Genomic DNA, 25,436 nt, shown 5'->3' with positions numbered 1-25,436 from the left:
AAACATGCCTGGCCTTGCATCCCCTCTTGAAATAAATGAATAAACTTTACTTTTGGCAGACTAACACAACTTTGCTGAGGATTACCCACAATGATTCTTTATTAACTGTATCAAACACTTCTGTCAGATCAATAGACACTAAAAGATCCATGTTTTGTTTGATACATTTTTCTTTTATTAGCAGAATACTGAAAATCATGTCTAGAATGTTACAACCACATCTGAATCTGCTGTGAGTCTCAGGTAGTGTGGCTTTAAAACAATTTGGAACCATCAAGATGTACAACAGTCAACCTGAAACTGTGGGATCTTATCGCTCTTCAGGACAGGAACGGTATTTTCATGTTTGTTTGTACAACACCTAGCACAATAGTGCCCCACACTATTCACCACGTTATAAACTAGCCGCACCTAGATCTCCCAAACAGCAAAGGAACGCAAAGTGGGACTTGGTTTATCCTTAGACCTAAACACTAGGTTAAGAAGGTGACTGTATCCAGATGAGTGGGGCCCTCCCAAATTCATGGCCATGAAAAATATATCACAGCCCTTGTAAACGCACTAAAAAGGCCACCTTTCACTATATTGCACAAATTTCACAAGAGAACCCCGAATTTCTCAAATTAGACGTTCTGATCAAAGATTTACCAGAGCATAAGCTTTTGGGGGCAAAGACCCACTTCATCAGATGCACTACCTATGAAAGCTTATGCTCCAATAAATCTGTTAGTCTATAAGGTGCCACAGGACTTCTTGCTCTTTTTGCGGATACAAACACAGCTACCCCCCGATACTGATCAAAAAAGGGAGCTGGCTGTATTGTACGCATACCCGTTAACCATGACTTGCTGGTTAGCGATTCTCAACTGTAAGTCACCTGTAGAGTAAGCTTTCCTACCGTACAGGTCTAGTCTTTTGGCATCTTTGATTTTAGGGGAGGAACCATGAACCTCTTGCCTCTCCCTATTGTTCACAGCATCCACAACAAGGGAGTCGGGGAGGATGGGTTCACAGATGTTCATTTCCCTGAGTCGGGACAAAATACTGGTGTTCATTTTTCCTAGCCATGGGGAAGGCTGAGGCCGGAGTTTGCCGCACTGTCTTTGCTGTGTTGGCAATTGTCTTTATAATGGGCAGTGCCACCCTGGATGGTCCAGATGCTGAAAGGGTGTTTGTAATAGGGACTATTTCACCCCGACCTCTTCCGCCTGCACCCCCAGATTCTGGGCCACCCTTCTCAACAGTTGCTGGTACACCCCTCCATCCTCCAGTACTAGGGATGAAGAAGATCCAGCTAACGCCTCATCTGGGGAGGACGAAAATGAGGGCATCACGCCCTCTAAGCCCACCAGCACGGGGCGGGGGGGGGTGTTCTGGCACTTCCGTTTGAGTCCCCAGCACCATGGTTTGTGGTTCTGTGGTCAGTACCTGGGGTGAAGGGCCCCCTAGTGGTCTCTGGTACAATGCCATGAGAATGGGGCCACTCTGCACCTGGGACAGCACCAGTTCTGTCGGTGCTGGTGCCCATTGCACCACAGTTCCTGGTGCTTGCAGGGGCGGTGCCCATGATTGGGTTGCCTCCAACTGCACTGGTGCTGACGACTCCGCTTGCTCTCTCGGTGCCGATCTCGACACCTGAGGAGTGCCAGTTGCCCTGAACAGGAGTCCTGCATCCTGCCCCTGTGCCTCGTGGATCACCCACAGGGTCCAGAAGGGCCACTGAGGTGCCCCTTGGGGGTGGGGCTTCTGCCATTCCCCTTCCGAGGGGCATCGGGAGTGGCGCTGGTGCCTGCTGCATCGGGATGACCTCATACTCCCGCTCAGAGCCGAGCTGGAGTAAAACGAGTCCGACTCCGATGCAGACCCTGACACCAAACGACAAAGGTGGTGCCAAGGGTCCCATAGCACCTGCCAGTTCCTGTGCACTCTGCAGTGTCTGCATGGCACTGAGGGAGGCGACTGTTTGTTGGGGTCTCACCGGCATCAGGAATCATGCTGGGGTGCCTAGAGCCTAACTAGGCACCTGGAGCACGGGTGATGAAGGCTTCCGGTGAGGCGTCTGTAGCGGCACCGTAATTTGCAGGAGACCTTGTGCAGCGCTAAAGGCCTCTGGCGTCAAGGGCAGCCTGGGGGAGCGCGGGCTCCTGCCTCACACTGGAGTCACCGCCTGCACTTCACAACCCCGGTCACGGTGAGATCCAGCAGACACCCCTGAAGCTGTCTTTGCCTTCTCCTCTCCTGACATCGACCCTGGTCCCGTCTTCTCTTTTTATGAGGCACCGGGGACTGACTCTTATAGCACCAGGAGGCGCTATGCGCCGAGTCCTGCTCTCGGTGCCAGGACCTTTCTGACAGCACCAATGGTGCTGGAGCACTCTGCACTGACGATGCGGCGCTCTGAATTCCCGCTGGGGAAAATGTCCGGGCGCAAGGCTGATTCCATTAGAAGAACTTTCAGCTGTTGAGCTCTATCTTTTAAAGTCCTGAGCTTGAAGGTCTTGCAAATAGAGCAGCGCTCCCAGAGGTGAGTCTCACCGAGGCAATTCAAACACACTCTATGTGGGTCACTTTTGGGCATACGTTTGCCACATTTGGAACAGTTTTTAAACCCCGGGAGCCAGGCATCCCCTGGCGCTGAGGGGGTTAAAGTCCCACCTCGGCTCACTAGATGCTAAGAGGAACTATTTACCTATGAAGACGACTATTTACAACTAAATTAAAACAATGAAGGCTACCAGCGAACTCTCATCAATGAGGGAGCTCCAACAACCGACAGCACGGAGAGAAGGAAGCGAGTGGGGGGTGGGTCGGGCGGTGCATATATGGGCAGCCATACGGGTGCCACTCCAGCAGGCACCGCACCGACCCTAGGGCTACCAGCTAGGGCGAAAAAGCTTCTGACAACTGGGCACGCGCTCGGCGCACACCCAAATTGGAATGCACGTGAGCAATCCCTCGAGGAAGAACTTATGCATTCCACCCCTTGAAATTTTACAATGTTCAGTTTTATGTCTGTTTAGATTTATATGAACTCCTCCATTTCCAGGAAGCAGGCTGGGTGTGGGGGTCTGGAAAGGAGGAAGGGTGTTGGAGCAGACTATTGGTTGAGGGTGTGGGGTCTCAGTGGGAGGTAGGGTGAGAGAGTGTGGGTTTGAGGGACAGTCCAGGAGCAGGGTGAGGGTGCAGGGTCTTGGGGGGAAGACAGGAGGGCTAGCACTGCCCACCAAAGGAGGGGAACACAGCTGGCTCTGGGTGCTGGGGAAAGGATAGCAGAGCCCTGTGTCTTACAGGCCAGATCAAGGGAAGCTGAAGATTACAGGTTCCTCCCCGCAATCCACTTCTGTAAACTACAGGCTTATGACAATACAAAACAAACATGGCAGGATTTCAACAAAACATCTATGCAAAATGGCAAATCACAGCTTAATAAATAAAAAGCAGACATTCAAATAGATGCTGTGGGCTTTTTAATAGATTTGTAGGGTGTTTCAATACAAATGGTCACCTGAGCAGTATAAAAGCTTAATTCAACTGACCAAATGGATGGGTTGTAAGAACTGTTCTGTTCAATCCCTCACAAAAATGATCAAACAGCTTCATAAGTATATGTGACTTACATAAACTTAAAGGACTCCTGATTGTGGCAGTGCAAACACCCCCTACGTGTTCTTTTAGCTTATATAAAAGATTAAGGAAAAACTGCATATATATTCCCAAGAAATGAAATTTCATACTTGCTTTTAAGCAAAGTGTGATACAGAAAGGGGAAAAAAAGGAGCTTCCCCTCCTCCCCTCCGCCCCCATTGCTAATTTGCTCACACGATGCTAAATATTCAGTTCGTAAGATACAAAGCAAAATTAAAGTTTTTGTCAATACAACTAGTAAATACAACAGAAAAAAGCCTGATATGTTTCTCAAAGTCAAGCCCTTCTGGCTCAGATAGTCAGACCGTAGACCAAATCCCGACATCAGATGCTTCTGAATAGACTCCAAAGCCGTTCATTTACTTAGAATTAATTACCATTGTTACTTTAAAAACATTTTCTCTGGACCTTCATAAAAAATGTTCAGACCTTAACAAAACATAACAGCCTACCCCCAATCAGTTGGCAAGAGCAAAAGGAGCAAATACCCACTTCTGTCAAAAGAGTTAGGACTGGCCGTGATGGAACTTAAATATGGGACTATGCCAGACAAAAAGGAACATATGGGCACCCTGGTCTTTGGGACAGTACTAAGCCAACACAGAGCAAGGCAGGCTGGATTACCCTCAGCACAAAACAAGTCCCACCTCCCCCACCCCTCCAGCTAACCTAGCGAGGGGCCCCGGCCTAACCCAGTCGAGACGCGGCTGGAAGCAGACCCATGCGGCGGGAAGACAAGGGCCTTCACAGCCGACCCCACATCACGGGTGTCTCTCTGTCAGCCTCACCTTGTCCGAGTCCAGGTCAGGGTCGGCCTGGCAGAGACGGAAGAGGAAAGACTTAGGATCTCTGCACAGAGTCTGCCGGGTAGTGAGGAAACAGGTGCCTCCCACGTTCAGCCTGACCCATTTACCTGGGACCCCACCAGGGGAGGCCCCAGAGCTACAGCGGCGGCAGGGCCCACCCAGCCCCAGGCCGCCCATGGAGGGAACCGGTAACTCGCAACGATTCTCCGCCGCCATCCTCGCCCCAGTGCTAGAAGGATGAAACCCGGATATCAGTCGCCAAGCCCCGCCCACACTCCCGCCTCCTACCGGAAGTGTCCGTTCGTAATTCCAGCTCCCACCTCCCTGACGGAAGTGGGTCAGGCAAACGCCAATCCGTTCCCAGCTCGTAACTCCACAGCCGGAAGTTCATACTCTGGAGGGTCGCCATCCTCCTGCCTATACCCCACCAGTGCACGGATCAAGGCCAGCCAGCCAGCGCACGTTGTTCCTCATCCCCTCCATCTCTCAGGAGCGGAAGTACCCGCACGAACTTTTCCCTTCAGCCCGGAGGAGTTCGCGCCCGGTCCCACATCACAACGGCATTTCCGCCGGAAGGAGCTAGTAACAGCGCTGGTACCTCCAGCGCTGCCTCTGGCGCTTCACCCTTGCCTAGCGGCTCCCGGCCCCGGAGGCGCGCGACACGGAAGAAGAGGCAGGAGCCCGAAGCCTAGGTCCCTACATGCTTTTATTACAAGACTATCGAGCATAAGTGAAATTTCATCATCCAGTCACTGGCTACATCTACAGCACAGAGAGCTGGCAGGCGGAGACAAACAGTCATTAAATTATGATATGATTAAATCATCGACCAATAGAAAAATTATATAATAAAGCCAGAGAGGTGTAAAATATAGTTTACAATAATTATTCACATTCAAGGCTGTACATCAATACATACAACATCATGGCCCCGAACATGAATTCAATCCAAATAATTCATATATTAGAATTTAAATAACACAGACTGAACTAGAGGCCAACGTGAGCCAGTAAATAACCTTATAAGAATAAAAATACAAAATGCGTATCCTAATATCACTGCATTATTTGCTTCTGTTTTCATTTGCATTCTCCCCCCTCCAACTTTTCCTGTATGTACATCACAGTTACAGCTACAAACCAGGTAGAGAATATTACACACTGACTGACTGCCACCAACCTGAAAGACAGCTAACACCTATCAAAACTATAGTTCCTAGTTGGTGTGTGTGTTTTTTTGTTTGTATGTTACAGCAGTTGTGAGTTCTGCCACCTTTTAGATTTTGTCATATCCAATCAAACTTAGCACATACTTGCTATTTGAAAAGCCTATCCCCACGAACTCACTCAAGCAGACTGGTCCATTGCATGCTTCAGGCAGTTTGAGAAATTTTTCATTTTTTAAGTTGTTCACTGTTCATAGCTGTTTTTCTTTTAAGACAAAGGAAACAAGTTATCAGGAAATGCAGGCTACCAGTAGGATTACAAAATTGCCCAGTTTAGCTGAAAATACATTGTTCTTGTTCATAGACAATTACTCACCTGCAAGCTGACTGAGGGGATTATCTATGAAGACACTTTGTGCCAGGGGACACCGCAGGAGCGAGTTATAGTCTGATTTAGTAAAATTTTGGCCAAAAGATAAAATGGCTGAACTATTCACCAAATGCTTCAAGTAATATAAATACCACATCCATTTGTCCAACCCTTAGCTTTTAAAAATACCTTTCCAAAAAGAGCAGCAGGTAGCATGCACAAAGCTCAGCTTTAGCAAACATTTCTCCAGCTAAGACATTAATAATGCATGTCTTATTCCCACAGGATCACACATACTAATAGAGAATCTCATCCTCAGTTGAAAGCATGATAGTAATGTGATCCAGTTGAAGTACTCAGCTCCTACTCAGGATTAAAAGGTGAAATAATTTTATCATGTAAGCTTTTTTTTTTTTTTTTTTTTTTTTTTTTTGAGTCAGCAGGACTTACATCTCCAAAATACTTATGTGGCCTTTAACAGTAAGGCATGATCCAGCATGAATAGTAAAAATGCAGATAAGTACAGTAATTAGCCTCTCCAACCAAAGCTGTTCTTAGCATTTGCATCATGTAATCTCTCCCGCACTTCATATGCAGTCAGGTGCACACGCACATTTTCAATGTTTATTTTCTACCTTTGCAGAAGACATGCAACTGTTTATTTTATTTTAAAATTGAGGAAATTTATGACAAGCTAGGATTTCTTATGTCAACAAAACATTCACGAAAAACTACGTTTCTTCGGTTTATTGAGGCTAAGTCCACAAAATCCTCTGAAAGTGCCCAATATGAAAGGCCTCATTAGTGCCCTACATATCATCTCATAAACTGAAGCATGGATATAATACTTTTATACACCCCACAGGTTTTCTAGAGCTGTATCTAGCAGAATTTGTACACAGTTCAATCACGTTAAGCAAAAATGGCAAGACTGCCTCGTTCTCGAGATACCTTAGAGACTCCAACTCTGATGCTATAGCACTTCTTACAACTGTTGTGTTACACTGCTTGCAACACAGTGGAGCCTCTACAGCTAAAAAGAAATACTTATGTAAGATAGAACTTAAATGTTACTCAGAAGAGGGCTTAGGACATTGAGGCAAATGGCAATAAGGTGGAATTTCAGCCTCACAAAGAAATCCTGAATGTGCCATTTCTTAAACTCTACAGAAGACTGAATAAATGTCCCAAAGGAAAAAGTGAGTTAAGTATCCTTTCTAGCACTAATCCCACTGCTTCTTCTTCAAAAGTAGGCCCACCACTTGAGTTCAGTACCTTTTTGGAGCCTGACTTCAAACTAAATGTCTCTTAATCTGAATAATGGCTACGCTGCTTATCTTTCTGGAAATCTTGGTAACTAGCTGGGAAAGAGGAGAATTAAATCAGTATGTTCTGTTCTTCATGTTATTTGGGCTAAGGAGATTCAGTGGCTTTCAATGGCCAGCTACACTCTCCACTCTGGAGATAACAATTGATGGGGCTCTCAGGATTGGAGCAGGCTATTTAGCAATTTTCTGTGCCTTCTCCATACTTTCTCATGAATCATTGAGTGTGCTCCTTCACAAGGCATTCAACTGCTTTTTTCATGAGGATTCCCCTACACTGAGCTATACCTATCCAATGCAGGAACCACACTGGACCTAGGCAGGCTGCCAAGCTGTGAAATCTGCCCATTCCACGTTACAGCTTTTGCCTTATCCTCCCATAGTCTCCATCTTTCATGACCATCTTCTCATCCACTGAAAGCAACTGTGGGAAATCTCTCCCCGAACAGTTTTGGTCCCTTCCTAAGCGTGCAACAGCAGGTAGCAGTCTTTCCTCACCTATTCTCCTCTTCACTGGAGGGGAAAACACTGGAGCTGTGTCTAGACTAGCCCCCAGCTTCAAAGGGGGCATGGTAATTAGGTGTTGGGAGATTATCAATGAAGTGCTACAGTCCACATGCAGCACTTCATTAGGCTAAATCTCTGAAGTTGCCATGGGGGAGATTTAGCCTGATGAAGTGCTGCATGTCCACTGCAGCACTTCCTTAGTAATCTCCCAACACCTAATTACCTTGCCCCCTTTGAAGCTGGGGGCTAGTCTAGACACAGCCTGGGTGAGGAATAGTTTCATTTGACCTAACCCTCCTCCAATAAAGCAGAAATTAAGGATGGCAAGCCTCTGACTCAGCTCAGCTCCATCACCCCCAACCTCCACTGCAATGAGTACATTCCACAGTGAAGGTTTATGATTTACATTATGGACTGATTAAGTCAAAACAGTAGACTGCTAACCATTTTTGTAAGCTGATTGTTATTTACAAGGTTTCATCTACTATAAAGGGTAGTGCTGAATACTCTAACTTTTCTCGATAATAAATGAAAACCATTAATTTTTTCATGTGCCAAAACTCTACCTGCTGAGTTTAGGTTAACAAGGAATATGAATATGCAGAGGACAGGCAAAGTAATGAAGGAATCCTCCTGGAGAAGTTTCTAGTTGCATTATTGTCATTTTTGAACAAGCAAAGCAACCCATCATGCAAACACTCAACATTTTATACCTACACAGCAGTGATTGCAATCATTCTTTCACCCAAAGATGATCTCTGAGAGGGGCAGTTGTGTGCAAGATCAGATGTTACGGGGACTTTTCTTATATATTAAAAAAAAAAAAAAAAAAAGGTGGGCAAAAGGGGGAGGAGATATTTCTGAATGACGAGAGGCGTTGCTTAATTATGTGATCTTACAAAAATTTGGTTAGAGAAAGAAATGGAATATCATCATCTGAAATAAACAGCTCTGTGAATGTTACTTTTGATTCTGTTGAAGTTAGTGGAGTAATTGCTAGACTCCACTACAAGCTGCAACTTTACAAAACCTCTGTTTTGCCAAGACATGCCACATTTTAACAGAAGTGCATATGTTTGAGCTGTTGTACACCACCACTAGCAGACATTTCTACAGAAGGTAATAATGATACCTGTCTATAGCACAGAGTTACAGGTTTATAATTCAGAACCTGCTGCACTACCTCAGAAGGAGTTGACATACAGCTGAAGTCAATAGCTTTGGTCCTAACAGGTATCCATTGCCGCCCGCCCGCCCCCCAAAACAAAAACAAAAAACAAAAGCATTATCTTAGCTCCAATGTTGGCTATGGAGTCACTATAGTTGGAATCTTGTATTACTCCAAGAACTTAGTGGCAAGTGGTTTGCCTTTGGAGTAGGAATGAAGTCACTTTGGCTGTATCTGTACTTGCATGCCTCTTTTGAAAGAGGAATGCAAATGAGGGAAATTGAAAATGCAAATGAGGTGTAGATTTGCATATCTTGCACCCTATTTGCATATTCTTTCAAAAAAAGAAAACCAGTGTGGACACTGCTCTTTCAAAAGTAAACCCCATCTTCAAAAGAATCCTTCCCATAATATAAAAGGGAAGAAGGATTCTTTCAAAGACGGGGTTTACTTTGAAAAGAGCAGTGTCTACACTTGTTTTCTGCTTTCAAAAGACTATGCGAATGGGCTGCCAGACATGCAAATCTACCCCTCATTTGCATGCATATTTCAAAAGAGGAATGCAAGTGTACACACAGGCTTTGAGACTAGCATCAGATTTTAACAGAAGGAATATCCTCTACTTTTCCAATTACACCAAGAGTCTATGAGGCATTGTATTGCCCATGCTCTCCCAAGACAAAAGGTGACCGCGCACATTAGTAAATTTGTTGTACAGTATTTGTTTGGACACTAGTATGTCTTCAAAAAACTATGAGGAAAGTTGCAACTTGTTCAGACTCCTTAAAGAATCTGAAAACACTGATGTTGAGCACAAAAGGCCTTTAGGTATGTCTGGAAAAATCTAGCATTGTGCTTTTCTACTTCTAGGACATTTAGACTAACCACAAAAATGGAACCCACCAATGTTCTTGACATAAATAGCAGGATGATCTTCCCTTGAGGAGAATGGGGTGGGGGAGTAATTTGTACAGAAACGATTCAAGGGGCAAAGGACCAGAGATGAGACACATTTTTGAAAATGGATGAGTGAAAAGGTGTGGTATTTATACTGCTTAAAACATGAGGGAGGAATGTCTTTGTCCAGGCATGGGCATGCTGTTTCCAGGAGATTTGTTTACCTAGACGCACACATATATGGAAAACATTATTAGAGAAGTTATTTATAACATGTATAAGGCGAACTCTTTGCTATGTCACAAGAAATGTTTGACCACACCAATTTAATTTGAAAATGATGAAGCAGACCGATATAAAACATTTACAGATATGACTAAAGTACCATACATTTTCTCCTTTGTATCAACATCTTCATTTGAACTTTCAACTATTCAGATTAATGTATAAGCCTATTATATTTAAATTGTTGAAAATATTTTCAGAATTGCTAAAAAGGTCTGCAAGTTGTTTGGCCATTGACCAGGACAAGAATAATTGTACATCTCATTATATAAAGGGACAAATCAAGTCAACATTAATACATCAAAGTTTTCACTCACCCTTCTCTACCCAAGTAAAGAGAGACTGGCCCCGCTAAAATGCACAATACATGGATGCCCTGGAAAGAAAGCTATTTTCCCTCAACTCCTGAAAAGGTGAAGAGTCTAATTACTACCTCAATAGTAACATTTTATACTCACTAGTTAAATTCATTTAATTAGTTAAAAGCATGCTGGTAAGTTTATTGTTCCTTGATTAAACATGTAAATGCATCAAATTAAAATTCCATGTTTAAAACTTTATGAACATCAAAAGTCAATTTCAATTTTAGTAAATTTTCAGTGCTACCTTCAATGTTTTACTTTCTTACAACCTGTATCAGAGTCTCTCTGCCAGACATCCATCTGGTTTACTCACATAATTACAATAAGTACCACGGAAATCCTGAAACCAGAACTATATTAGGAGTTACGCAAGGGTGCAACTGACTTGACTGCAAGTGCCAGATACCAATTAAAAAAAAGACGAAAAAAAGTAAAGAGGAGGTGCTGGTTACCCCTCAGAGGCATTTAAAAGCTCCCTGATGAAACACAGTTTAATGATAATCTGAAAGTCACAGAAATAGTCCCAGCCCCATAAAGTGCAGGACCGGTACATGATCTGGGGTGTGTGCGTGTAGATCAGTTTTAAATGATCTTAAGTAAAGCTGGTAATGCAAGGTCTATCCATTAGTTTTCAGCAGAAAAAGAGCTGAAGTGCACAAAAGCAAGATCCTCACTTCAACGATATGCATGTGGAAGCCTCAACAGAAGCACAAAGAGCAAGCAAAGCGACCCTGAATTCCATTTATATTTCTTGTTTTTTGTTTTTTGTTTTTTTTAAATTCAGACATATGCTTCCCTTGAGATGGATAATAGATGGGTTGGGAAGATTCCTCTGATCGGCTGCACATGGAGTTCTAGCAGCAAGTAGGGAGACTGGGACATTTTGGATGAGCTTTACTATTTAGCAGCATTCGGATGGTATCTGTGCCGCCAAACTTCATGTATCTTTTTGCACCATTTATGAGCATTCCCACTTGGGTCCATCAGGTAATATGTCCTGTTAGGCTACAAGTAAATAATAGTTTAATAACTATTCCAAGAATAGTAAGAGAAACAAAGAAAAAATACACCAATAAATATCCTACTGATGGCAACAAAACTAATCCAGAATTAAATGGTTAAAAAAATCTGTTCAGGTATATATTAAAAATTATAATGCAGAAAGGTATATGATTTCTGCGTAACTGTATAGCTAGTAAATGATTTTCTATTTAAGGTACAGATACTGATTAACTGATACAGTAAATCACTGGCACAATTCTAGTCAGCGCCAATGTTTACAGTGGTGAAAGTATGCCAGTCAGTTTTGCTATACCATACTGGAAAGTTATTTTAGCCAGTATAGCATACCTGAAAGAGCCTCCGGGGGCAGTGCAGCAGCTGAAGGAGCTTCTGACATTCTGCTTTTTTCCCTAATGCCCCTCCCAGTGGGAAAAGGGGGCAGAACTGCCAGCCCCTCCCCTTTCTGCCCCCTCCGAAGGACAGCTCTGTGGAAGGGCAATGTGTGGGCCTTGCAGTTTTGCACCTTTCCCCCCTGCCCCTCCCACCAGGGAAAGGAACAGAACTCCCAGCCCAGCCCCTCAGCTCTGTACACAGGCACAGGCACAGCCACTCTGGAGGAGTAGGGGCAGATATGCCAGGAGAACTTCTGACTGCTATAGGGTCCCCAGTCCACGCCCAGGTAACACGTTGTTGGGGAAGGGAAATGTGAGGAAATGTGAAAGGGAAAGGCTGAGGGTTGGGTGGAGTCATGGGGGTGGGGGGGGGGGGGGGGGAAGGGGGAATGTAGCCTCCCCTTTCCTGGTGACTCTCCTCTCTTGTACTAGCAACCCTGAAAATGTAAGGGCACTTTGACTCAATTTTGAAGAGACTAAGATGAAACTCTTGCAGCATGTCTTTCTACACCACAGTCCATTTAAAGTTTACATTTTGTTGGTAAAGAAATTAACCCGATTTTTTGTAAAAATACATAATACCAGCAACTTAGCACTCATGAGTAATTGTACTAATCTTTGTGGTACAGCAGCAATGAAAACAAGTTTCAAATTAATTTCCAATAATTTATCAATGAATACTGATTAAAAGAAATATTAAAACTTTTTGGAAAAAACAAAGGTAGTCACTTACTGTATGAACAAAAAACGTCTTAAAATTCTTGGCTTCTGGTCGTAGTTCCAATGACCATGGAATTTCTCCTTTCAGAACTTTGTTGACAGGATCCACATAATAGAGATGGGGCCCTTCAGTGAGCAATAACTGGCGCCGACGAGCAAACAATCCCTGATAAAGACAATAGTAGCAGCAATGCAAGGTATATCAAGGCAAAGGAAGAACTCAATCATATTACAGTAAACTCTTTCATAACCAGCAGCCCCAGGACTCGGAGGTTGCCAGATATTCAAATATCTATATAACAGAGAGGTATACCTAGCAATGCATAAGCACTAAAGATTAGATATTAAGAAGAAAAAACAAAAAGGGACGCAGATTAATTTAGTAGTATTGCATACTGTAAACAGACTGAAGGTGCTGTACTTACTTTCACTATACTGTACTGTAAACAGAATGAAAATTTATTTATGGTTAAAATGCTGGTTACTTGAGAGTTCCAGATGATAGAATGCCAGATATGAAAGCATTTACCCTAGCAGATATGTTGTCTCAGAGCTGTGTGATTTTTAATGTCTTTCCCCTGCCCCACTCCTCTCTCAAAGGGTGTACGCAAGTCACAGTGATATCAGAGGGCTTTAGCACTTTCGTACACACTCTCCTGAATCACAGCCTTAAAGAGCAGGAAATAACTGCTTTCATTATTCTATTGATCTAATCAGGAACCTGTTAAATGCTTATACGTACTGGCAGGCAGCGTGGTCACTATATAATGTATGCACTCCAATTGTTTTGTTCACTAATAAAACTATTCTATTACAGACAGAAGATATTTTGTGATTCTGATTCTCTCAGGACATTGTTATGGAAGTAGAATTACTATAGGTTGACTAATTTCAGAGTTGGGCTTCAAGTAAAGTTTTTGAATTTATTACAATTTCAAGACGTTAGAACATAAGAATATCCATTCAGGGTCAGACTATTTGTCCATCTAGCCAAAGATTCCTTCCCTGTCACTTCAAAGTTTAGGAACACCTGGAACATGAGACTGTACTCCCGACCATCCTGGCTAGCAGCCATTGATGGACATATCTTCCACAAATCTATCTAATTCTTTTTGAACCAATTTATACTTTTGGCCTTCACAACCTGCACTTGCATTGTATTTCCACAAGTTGACTGTGTTTTGTATGAGGAAGTACTTCCTTATGTTTGTTTCTAACCTGTTCCCTGAGTTTTTGTGTTATGTAAAGTACAAATATACCACATTATCTGGGTCACCCTGGTCCATATGCTTGCTGACTGCTGAAGAATTCTAATGGATTGTTGAGGGATGAGTTCCCTTTACAAAAGCTATGTTTACACTTTACCAACATATCATGTTCATCTGTGTATAATGATTTTTTTTTTTTTTTTTTAAAACTATAGTGTCAAGAAATTTTCCTAAGACTGAAGTGAGGCTTACCATCCTGCAATTGCTAGGCTTGTCTTTGAAGTCTTTTAAAAAAATTGAGCATTACATTATTTACCTTTGTTTGGTTTGTGTGTGGGCTTTATTATAGACATTTACACACACTTTTAAAACTAACATGTTTGGAAGGTATTATTTGGGACATATGCATACAATGTTAGCTGTGTCCCTGTGTGAAAGAGATTGAATCCTGTACAAGTTAATAAAAATATTTTAAAGTTAAAAAGGACAACTACAGAGTAAACCAACCTCATTAACTTTACAGTAAAACTTTGTCCAGTCTTCACCTTTTTGCTTTTTTTCTTTCCACTTTCTTTTTTCCTTTATCATATGTAACTTACCCTGTAAGTCATTTGGGCAGGGACCGAGTCTGTGAAGCCCACATAGCATGGTATGAACAATTATTGCTTCCTGGCTAAATGTGTGTGTGTGTGTGTGTGTGTGTGTGTGTGTGTGTGTGTGTGTGTGTGTGTGTGTGTGTGTGTGTGTGTGTGTGTGTGTGTGTGTGTGTGTGTGTGTGTGTGTGTGTGTGTGTGTGTCAGTGCATTTCTGCTGTAGTGTCAATATAATCAACATTTTAAATAGTTAACCTAATCTATCAAAGGTCCAACAGGACTTTAAAAATAAAAAACAGCTGGTAATATAGACATTGTATCAAAGCAACACACATTTCAGAGTAGACCGAGTCTGACGTAGGAGAGAGGAATTACTCTTACAATGAGAGTTGGCGTAATTCTACCTTAGAAGGATTAAAAGCTATATTTAGGACAATTATACCTTCTATTTTAGCTTTAGATATTAGCAGCCCAAACACCACATTCAGCAAACATCCATAATGAGAACTGAAAACAGCACCATACTGAACTTTATCAATTTGATAGAGGAGGACATGTCTGTTGCCAGCTGATTACAAACAGGAAGCACCATCAGCTAATCTGACTGCAGCTTTTGTCCTACAAAGCATGTATTTTTTTAAAAATAGGAAGAATATTCAATCAGTGAAAAGCTGCTAGCTAGGAAATGTTATGACATCTTAAAAACAATACATTTGTGACAAAGCTAACAACCCTAGATGAACCTGGGAACTCCAAGGAGAGGTTCCTTAGCAATACAACTCTTAGGCTATGTCTACACGTGCCCCAAACTTCGAAATGGCCATGCAAATGGCCATTGCGAAGTTTACTAATGAAGTGCTGAAATGCATATTCAGCGCTTCATTAGCATGCGGGCAGCAGCGGCGCTTCGAAATTGACGCGCCTTGCCGCTGTGCGGCGCGTCCAGACAGGGCTCCTTTTCGAAAGGGCCCCGCCTACTTCGAAGTCCCCTTATTCCCATGAGCTCATGGGAACAAGGGGACTTCGAAGAAGGTGGTGTCCTTTTGAAAAGGAGCCCCGTCTGGACGCGCCGCGCGGTGGCAAAGCGCGTCAATTTCGAAGCGCCGCTGCCGCCCGCATGCTAATGAAGCGCTGAATATGCATTTCAGCGCTTCATTAGTAAACTTCGAAATGGCCATTTGCATGGCCATTTCGAAGTTTGGGGCACGTGTAGACACGGCCTTAGAGGTGCAAGAACAAGACATCTTACATTGTGTTAGAGGGGATAAATCAGACTTACCTTTCTTTTATCTACTGGACCCATTTTTAGTATTAAGTTGTTTTCTACAAACTGGTGCCTTTAAAAAAAAAAAAAAAAAATCATCTTTACAGAAGTACTCTGTCCTACCCCCCGCCCCCACACAACCACTACTAACCTAGTTATTCTTATCTTTTTCTTTCAAATTTATCAGAGATATTTTTAAAATATCTATTGGAACTTTTTAAAGATTCCAATGTAATTTCTCTCTACAGATTCTCCCCTCTGTTTCATGAGTCAAACACTTACCTTTAAATATTAGGTAAATGTCAACCTCTTCTTGCCTATGCCAAAACAATTTGCTAGATATCAGTAGGTTATAATTTATTTGCAACTTAATTCCCACTAGGAGAAGACTGGTGAATTTCACCTGCTATTTATGGTATAATCAGACGACAGTGGGGCTGTGGATGTGTAATTAAGATTAAATTTGTCTTGAAAAGAAGACAGTTACCTGTTCCATAACCGGTGTTCTTCGAAGATGAGTTGCTCATGTCTATGCTTGCCACATGCAACAGTACCAGGAGTTTTTTCCTGAGTGGTACCCTCAAGGAGCAGCTCTGGTGATCCCTGGAGTGTGCCTGGATGGCATGGTGTAAGGGGCACTGCACACTCCCTCCACTCTCAGTTCCTTCTTGCCAGACACTCCAACAGTGGGGAAGGAGGGAGAATCATAGAACAGACATGAGCAACATCTCAAAGAACACTAGTTATGGAATAGGTAACTTCTCTCCTTTGGCTGATAGCTCATGTCCATTTCACATTATGTGACTCCAATCACTACCCTGGAGACAGATTAAGAATTCATGGCCGCGTTAATTTCAGCACAGCTCTGCTCAATGCAGCACCATCTCTGGCTTCTTAAGCAATGGCACAGTGAGATGCAAACATGTGAACCAAGGACCATATTGCAGCTCTATAGTGTCCTGTACTGGTATGTGCACAAGGTAAACCACTGAAGATGCCAGAGATCTGGTTGAGTGAGCCCAAATTATCTGTGGTGGAGGGACCACAGCCAGCTTGTAGTTAGTCTGTCAGCCAGTTGGAAAGCTCCTGTGTTGAAACTAGAAGGCTTTTTGGTCTATTGGCTGCAGCAACAAAGACCAGTGTAGATTTACAGAAGGGCTTGGTATGTTCCAGTTAAAAAGCCCATGTCCTCCGAACATCCAGAGTGTGAAGACCCCTCTTTTCTGCCATCTTGTGAGGCTTGGAACAGAACATGGGTCAGAGCATGTCCTAGGTCACATGTAAACAACCTTAGGCAGGAAGGCCAGGTGGAGCCACAGCCGGACCTTGTCCTTGCAGAAGACGGTGTATGTTGGTTCCATGGTCAGTGCCCTGATCTCCCAGATATGCCTTGCCAATGTCGCTGCCACCTGGAACACTACTTTCCAAAACAGGTAAGAAAGGGAGCAGGATCTGAGCAGTTCAAAAAGGTGGCCCAGTAAGCTAGGAGAGGACCAAGTTGAGGTTCCACTGCAAAGCAGGATCTTTTATCTGTGGCTAAAGTCTCTTGAGGACCTGCAGGAATCTCACCATCGTGTCATGGCAGAATGCATCCTGTCCTTGAATCAGGTCTTGAAAAGCAGAGATGCTGCTGATGGAATAATGCGCCAGGCCCTGGGTCCTGAGTTGCAGCATGTAGTCTAGATTGGACTGCACTAGAGCATGCTTAGGAGAGAAACCCCAATCGGATGCACAGTGGGAGAACCTCATTCACTTTGCCTGACAGAAAGCCACCCTCAAGACTGACCTACTTCTCAGCAAGACCTGCTAGATTTTTTCCAAATAAGTATGTTCCTCTGCACATAGAGCATCTACACTGACAAGTTTAGGGATCTAAAGTTGGAGAGGAGGAGCCAACCATGGTTCTGCAACACGTTCGTACAGTTAGGAAGGTAGCAATGGCAAGTACAGTGCCATGTTCATGAGAATGCTGAACAAGTGATGGCAAGGTCACACTGGGACAATCATAATCACTTGGTTGAGACATGCGAAATCAATCTGCTGGGGGTCAGCTGTTGACACTGTACTCCTTGCTATGGCAAGAAGCAAGGGAAGTTGACAGGAGAAACGCTCCTATCATCCCCCCTCAGTGTAGACTGTCAGATAAGTTTATTTCAGATACATCAATTCTACCTATGCAATTGCTCTAGCTAGATTTGCATATCTGAAAATTCACTGTAGACCTGTAGTGGAGACATTCCCCTAATGTGAATCAAGCCTGACTGGGTGGAAGCTGAAGACCAACTCGGACTAGGCTTTCAGCCCCTGCCTCTTTTAGAGGACGGGCTCCTGGTAGGGTTGGCTCCCTTGTCCAGGAGGGTAGTTGAGCTGGAACCTTTTCCAGGTAGGGGCAAGAATGTAAAACCCTGGGGTCTTAAAAGTAGCGTGGAAGTTTTTAAACGCATGTTAATTTCATGCCTGTTTATTCTGTAAATAAAGTACAGCCATCAAATGGAAGGCCCCACAGACTTCTGAATTTCCATAGACAAACCCAAGAGGAGTAGACAGGAAGCCTGATGCATGAAAGGGCCAAGATAATGGTGTGCACAGCTCAGTCTGCCACATCTGAGGCTGCCTGGAGTGCAAGTCTTGTTGCTGCTATGTCCTAGTCCAGGGGTGCCTTGAGTTCCTTCCTGGAACCCTGCGGAAGCAACTCTTTAAACTCTGCCATGACTCACCACATCTTAAAAATCAGTTACCAAAAAGAGGTGGTGGTGGTTGGCTGTAAAATTTGTTCTCTTACCACCTGCAGTTACAGGTGGCCAAACAAGTCTAATGAGTTTTTATTATTTGGTGTTGCCCCTGCCTCTCCTTATGTGTGACTGCCTCTACCACTAAGGAGTTTGGAGCGGGGTGGATGTAAAAGTATTCAAGGCTTTTAGTCAGAATAAAGTATTTCATCCCAGCTCTTTTGGAAATGGGGAAGAAATGAGGAGTTTGCCACAGGACATTAGAGATTTTCATAAACACCCTCATGTAAGGGCAAGGCCATTCGTGAGGATGCTGCAGAGCTAAGCACCTCGCACAGTGCATCTGGCAGTTCCTCGAACTCCTCAACATGGAGCCCCAGATTGGGGACAAATCCACTTCAGGAGCTCCTGGTGTGCCTTTGCGTAATCATGCTGCACTGGAAACAGGGGCCTTGTAACGGCCTCAGCTAGAGAGGACGAGGAAAATGCTGGTGACACCAGTTCTGCCACTTCAGGCAGGACTCACTGTTGGCTAGCTGAGGACTCCTGAGACAGGGATGGGGCAGTGTTAGGAAAAACTTCAAAATGGCCATGTTAATGGCCAAATCAGAGAATGCTAATGAGGTGCTGAAATGAATATTCAGCACCTCATTAGCACGCTACTGGCCGCAACACTTCAAAAGTGCTGCGTTTCGCTAGCACACAGCTCATCTATGGGGGGGTCCTTTTCCAAAGGACCCTGCAAACATCCAAATCCCCTTATTCAGCTGATAGGAATAAGGGGATTTCAATGTTTGCAGGGTCCTTTCAAAAAAGGACCCCCACGCAGACAGGCCGCATGCTAGAGAAACACAGCACTTTTGAAGTGCTGCAGCTGGCAGCATGCTAATGAGGCACTGAATATTCATTTCAGAGCCTCAATGGTATTCTACAATTTGGCCATTAGCATGGCCATTTTCAAGTTTTTCCTAAGTGTAGACTTAGCCCAGGTCTCTCTCAGGTACTCGCACTTGGTTAGGTGGATGAGCTTCTGAGGCTGATGACCCTTCTACCTGAAACTCAGTCCTACAGTTGAGAAGGCTGGGTGAACCCCCACAGGTTCCAGGGTCCGGAAAGGGTCCAGTATAGGCTTACCCTTTGACTTAGCTACTGCTTGGGTGAGTTCTGCTGGCAATGACAAGGCCAAAGTTTTCAGTGCTGCCCAAAAAGGTCTCTGATGTAACTGATGCATACATGTACCATAGGCTTTCATTGCCACTCAGTGTTTCCAGGACGGGGTGGAGACAGCCAGTTTCTGCCTCCCAAACAGAGATGTTAAGCTGTCCACCACAAGTCTTGCCTCTCCTACCAGCTTCCCCTTATCCTTATGGGATGCCTGGGAGTGTCTCTTCACAGGGTCTTTGCTTTCCAGACTGGTGCTGGCAAGAGAGAATGGTGCTGTCCTGGTGATGGCACCGCAGAGCACTTTGCCACTAAGTTATGGTGCTTGAGGTTGAGTCTGACCTGTCAACTGCCAAGATTAGTTTCAACTCTATCAAGAGTGCCCCGAGGCAAATGTCTTTTTCCTTTGTTCAAGGCTTGAACAATTTGCAAATATATCAGTTCTTGCCAATTTGCCCCTCAAACACCTCAGGCAGCTGTTATGCAAGTCACTAAGGAGCACAGTATGTTTGCACTCCAGACATGGTTTGAAGTCTGAGAGGACTGGGGCATGTCCCTTCCTTAGGCTAAATCCAGTTTGTGACAACCAACTATAAAACCACAAAACTAAGAAAACCACTAAAAGAACTACATTAAGCAGAATGCAACTGTAGAAACAGCACAAACTGGCTGAAGTACAGCAGTTCCATTGAACTGTCACTGGTAGCAAGACCGACCTGTGGGTGGGGGAGGAGTGCACAGTGCCCTTTTACTGCACCACATGTGTGCACCTCCATGGGTCATCAGAGCTGTTCCCCTATGGGTGTTGCTGAGTGAAAAGCTTCTGGTTCCAGTGTATGTGGTAAGCACACGCACCTCGTGTGGAATGCACATGAGCAAGCACTTGAAGAACCTGTATTACTGGTTATATGAGAGACAAAGAACCATGCTGTTTTTCAGACTCCAAATTGATCTTCTAGAAGCAGCAAATACAATAAACCTTTTTACCTGCTAGCTGAGTTCATCTTATATGGAGTCATAGGCAGTGTTCCCTGTAAGCTGAGTGCCTGGATAGCCACCTAGGAGCGATTCAGGTGCCATCCAGCTGATTAGCAGAGTGCCCACAACTGCCAGCACGCGTTTCTAATGCTGGTGCATGTCCAAACATGTCTTGGTGCATGTGACAAAGTTTATTCAGTCCAGAGATGGAACACTGGTCAGAAGAAAAACAACTCCAGTGCCATCACATACACCACTTTTCAGATTAATCACCGCATGTTATTCTTGAAGCTGTAAAAGCATAATTACTAACTAAATCACTAACTGTTCCACTATTAAGATTCTGCTAAAAAGGAACCAAAGCAAGACCAAATGGTTAACTGCTTTGTAGCTTCCTTATTAGAGCATAAAAATCTTACCATGGGTTTCCACCAGCCTGTTTTGCCAGTAGTAGTCTCTTTTCATCTTCAGAAAACTGCAAGTCCAACTCAAAGGAATTATTGTCAAGGTCATGAATGTACTGTTCTATGTTGTTGCCAGATGTTTGTGGGTGATTCGTCTCTGGGGCAGACAGTGAATGGGAGGATGCTGAACCAGAAACTTGCATGCAACCAAACTGACTCAGGAGATTGTCGTACTAAAGAAGGAAAAATTAGTAAAACAAATTTGACAGTCTTTTTTTAAATAAAAACCTACATTCAACTTTTTTAAATGTAAAAACAGTGAAGTTGCTTTAAACTCTAAAGATTTACTGCTAATTTGCTCCGATGACATGCTCTAAAAAAGACAGCCAAGAATTTACTTAGTTTGTAACAGGTAATATACCAACACAAAGTTGAATTAGAGATACTAGTAGGTTAAATAAAAACTATAAATAAATCGGGTAATTTATTGCTTGTGTGTACACACAAAAATGAAGTCAGTCATGTCTGAAAATCCTTCAAAATGGAATTAAATACAAATCAACAGGCTAAGTATTTGTCAGCAGTGGAACTTTAATTTTAAGAACGTCATTAGTCATATGTGGTCTTTCCCACCTCTAATTTTTATGATTGTGTTCTGTTTGTCTCAATCTACAGTAATCTCTTTCATATCTGACAGCCCCGGGAGAGGGAGGTTGCCAGATATTCAAATATTCTGGATAAGAGAGGCATACCTAGCAATGCATAAACACTAAAGACAAACAAGATTAGATACTAAGAAACAAAAAGATGTATGCAGAGTACTTCATTTAGCAACAACAGTAGTATTGTACACTGAACTTATACTGCAACAAAGGGTCCTGTGGCACCTTAGACTAATAGAAAAGTTTTGTTAGTCTATAAGGTGCCACAGGACCCTTTGTTGCTGTTACAGATCCAGACTAACACGGCTACCCCTCCGATACTTGAACTTATACTGTATTTGCTTTCACTATAATGTACTCATGGAAAACGTAACTAAAATTTGGTAAAAATGCCAATTATGAGAGTGCTGGACGATAGAATGCCAGTTAAGACAGAGTTTACTGTAATACAAATAATAGTATTTAACTCTCTAACTTTTACAAAGGAAAATATGCAATAATCCAATTCAATTTTGATTTGTCTTCAGGAAAGATACTTCCATAAATTCTAAAACTATTCCATATCCAAACATTTCTTATTAGGAGTTTACACTTGTCAGTTTCATCTCACTGTGCTCCTAGATCTCTTGCCAACCCTGGAATTCTTCAAGATACAAATGGCAGAATTCACAAGCTACTTAGTACCTAAGTCCCATTTTTAGGTGCCTAGATTCCCCCCCACTGCAATCTACAAAATCCCTGCTGAACTCTGTAGGTTCCTGACTGAATTCACCTGGTGCCCAACTTGTGTGTCTATGCATATTCACTGCTGCCTCATTCAAGGGTTTGGACACCCATCTCCCACCTGATCCCCAGGCATTCAGATGTCAAACTTTCCCAATTTGATAGCCACACAGAGGGTGCCTACTCATGTAGGAAGAGTCTGAGACATAAGCCATTGTATCAGAGGCTTGATACAAGGCTGTTGTCAGACTTTGACAAGAACAGGGCTAATGTTGCAGAAATACACATTCCCAAGAAGTGCCAATCACAGAGTACTCACAAACATCCCCGTAGCAAGTGGTACCAGATCGTTCTGATATCAAACACATTTCCCCAAAGATAACAAAACACACTACCCCTTAGAAGATAAAATCAAGGTGACAGTACATAACAGATGTTTTGATCAAACACACACATACAAAGTGAGTAGTAACTAGTTACTGTCCCTGGACGTGGTATGTCAGCTTTTAAAAAGTGGAAGTCAAATCCTAGTGAGGAAAATAGAAAGGAACATAAACACTCCCAAATTAAGTGTCATAATGTAGTAAGAAAAGCCAAAAAAGATTTTGAGGAACAGCTAGCCAAAAATTCAAAAAACGATAGTAAAATGTTTTTTAAATACATTAGAAGCAGGAAGCCCGCTAAAAAAGCAGTGGGGCCCTTGGACGATAAAGATATAAAAGGAGCGATCAAGGAAGACAGTGCCATTGCGGAGCGATTAAATGATTTCTTTGCTTCAGTCTTCACGGCTGAGGATGTTACAGAGGTTCCTAAATTTGAGCCAGCCTTTTAGGTGACAAATCTGAGGAACTCACTCAGATTGAAGTGACATTAGAGGAGGTTTTGGAGTTAATTGATAAGCTGAATAGTAACAAGTCTCCAGGACCAGACGGCATTCACCCAAGGGTTCTGAAAGAACTCAAATGTGAAATTGCGGAGTTATTAACAGTGGTTTGTAACCTATCCTTTAAATCCACTTTGGTACCAAATGACTGGAAGACGGCCAATATAACGCCAATATTTAAAAAAGGCTCTAGAGGAGACCCTGGCAATTATAGACCGATAAGTTTAACATCAGTACCAGGCAAATTAGTAGAAACACTAGTAAAGAATAAAATTGCAAGGCACGTAGAAGAGCACGAATTGTTGGGCAAAAGTCAGCATGGTTTCTGCAGAGGGAAGTCGTGTCTAACTAATCTATTAGAATTCTTTGAAGGGGTTAATAAACATGCGGACAAGGGGCACCCAGTGGACATAATATACCTAGATTTCCAGAAAGCCTTTGACACGGTCCCACACCAAAGGCTTTTATGTAAATTAGGTGGTCATGGGATAGGAGGAAAGGTCCTTTCATGGATCGGGAATTGGTTAAAAGACAGAAAACAAAGGGTGGGAATAAATGGTAAATTTTCACAATGGAGGAGGGTAACTAGTGGTGTTCCCCAGGGGTCAGTCCTGGGACCGATCCTGTTCAACTTGTTCATCAATGATCTAGAAAATGAGGTAAGCAGTGAGGTGGCCAAGTTTGCAGATGACACCAAGTTGTTCAGGACAGTCAAAACCAAAAGGGATTGTGAAGAACTACAAAAAGATCTCAGCAAACTGAGTGATTGGGCAGCAAAATGGCAAATGAAATTTAATGTGGGTAAGTGTAAGGTAATGCATGTTGGAAAAAATAACCCAAATTACACGTACTACATGATGGGGTCAAATTTAGCTACGACAGATCAGGAAAGGGATCTTGGAGTTATAGTGGATAGTTCTCTGAAGACATCCACGCAGTGTGCAGCGGCAGTTAGTAAGGCAAATAGGATGTTAGGAATTATTAAAAAAGGGACCGATAATAAGACAAAAGATATCATACTTCCCCTATATAAAACTATGGTACGCCCACATCTTGAGTACTGCGTGCAGATGTGGTCTCCTCACCTCAAAAAAGATATATTGGCATTAGAAAAGGTTCAGAAAAGGGCGACTAAGATGATTAGGGGCTTGGAACGGGTCCCATATGGGGAGAGGCTAGAGAGACTGGGACTTTTCAGTTTGGAAAAGAGGCGATTGAGGGGCGATATGATAGAGGTATATAAAATCATGAATGGTGTGGAGAAAGTGAATATAGAAAAATTATTTACCTTTTCCCATAATACAAGAACTAGGGGACACCAAATGAAATTGATGGGTAGTAGGTTCAAAACTAATAAAAGGAAATTTTTCTTCACACAGCGCACAGTCAACCTGTGGAACTCCTTGCCCGAGGAGGCTGTGAAGGCCAGGACTCTATTAGGGTTTAAAAAAGAGCTTGATAAATTTTTGCAGGTTAGGTCCATAAATGGCTATTAGCCAGGGATAAAGTATGGTGCCCCTAGCCTTCAGAACAAGGGCAAGAGATGGATGGCAGGAGATAAATCACTTGATCATTGTCTTCTGTTCTCCTTCTCTGGGGCACCTGGCATTGGCCACTGTCGGCAGATGGGATGCTGGGCTGGATGGACCTTTGGTCTGACCCAGTATGGCCATTCTTATGTTCTTATGTCAGAGGTGCAATACCAATTTGTTTGTATTGAGGTCAAAAGATGCATCTCGCAACTGTTTTTGTCTAGCCCCAGGACGAACAGAGTCCCACCATTCACTGATTTGATCCACGGTTATAAGCATACATGTGTTAGTGGTCCAGCAGAGTCTACAAGATACCAATACCATGCTTCATCAGCATTATACCTGGTGGGGTGCCTTGGTCCCTCCCTTAACAGATCTTGTGGTCATTTGGTGGTTCTCTGGAGATCTGCTGAGCCAGCTGTCTGAAGAGCTGAGACAGCGCACAAAGGGAATAAACACACACACACCCCCACACACCCCCCCCCCAAACATCTAGCCACATGTACTGCATCAGGCCCGTCCCCTGCCTTTAAAAAAAAATAAATATCAAGGAGATGGTTTGCTGCTGCTGCTGCCGCCACTGGCCACATCACAACTTTTGACCCTTAGCTTACAGCATTTGCCAGAGATGTACAAGACCCAGGTTCAATTCCA

General features: G+C 43.3%; 2 protein-coding genes and 1 long non-coding RNA gene across 5 annotated transcripts in view; all 3 read right to left on the bottom strand.

Annotated features, from left to right (window-relative positions):
- KCTD5 (potassium channel tetramerization domain containing 5) overlaps window positions 1-4,703 on the bottom strand; it is a 79,662-nt gene extending 74,959 nt beyond the window's left edge. Inside the window, exon 1 of the mRNA XM_075010272.1 lies at window positions 4,434-4,703. Within this exon, the coding sequence (XP_074866373.1) occupies window positions 4,434-4,667 (234 nt within the window). The 5' untranslated portion in view covers window positions 4,668-4,703. The remainder of the gene's footprint in view (window positions 1-4,433) is intronic.
- Window positions 4,704-5,139: 436 nt separating this feature from the next.
- On the bottom strand, window positions 5,140-7,953 carry LOC142021606 (uncharacterized). Its single transcript, XR_012647717.1, has 2 exons — window positions 5,994-7,953; window positions 5,140-5,882 (listed from the first exon to the last, which is right to left on the bottom strand). It is a non-coding gene; the product is annotated as an uncharacterized LOC142021606 (long non-coding RNA).
- A 2,240-nt stretch (window positions 7,954-10,193) lies between these two features.
- Window positions 10,194-25,436, bottom strand: part of PDPK1 (3-phosphoinositide dependent protein kinase 1) — a 107,233-nt gene continuing 91,990 nt past the window's right edge. For all 3 annotated transcript variants that reach the window (XM_075010269.1, XM_075010271.1, XM_075010270.1), the window contains exons 11-14: window positions 20,998-21,215; window positions 15,726-15,783; window positions 12,659-12,811; window positions 10,194-11,536 (exon numbers count right to left, since the gene is read on the bottom strand). In XM_075010269.1, the coding sequence (XP_074866370.1) occupies window positions 11,429-11,536; window positions 12,659-12,811; window positions 15,726-15,783; window positions 20,998-21,215 (537 nt within the window). In that variant the 3' untranslated portion in view covers window positions 10,194-11,428. The remainder of the gene's footprint in view (window positions 11,537-12,658; window positions 12,812-15,725; window positions 15,784-20,997; window positions 21,216-25,436) is intronic.

The sequence above is a fragment of the Carettochelys insculpta genome, chromosome 16 (assembly GCF_033958435.1).
Source record: "Carettochelys insculpta isolate YL-2023 chromosome 16, ASM3395843v1, whole genome shotgun sequence".
Lineage (NCBI taxonomy): Eukaryota > Metazoa > Chordata > Testudines > Carettochelyidae > Carettochelys > Carettochelys insculpta.
The sequence above is the reverse complement of the archived record's forward strand: the minus strand, read 5'-3'. Positions and strand labels throughout refer to the sequence as shown.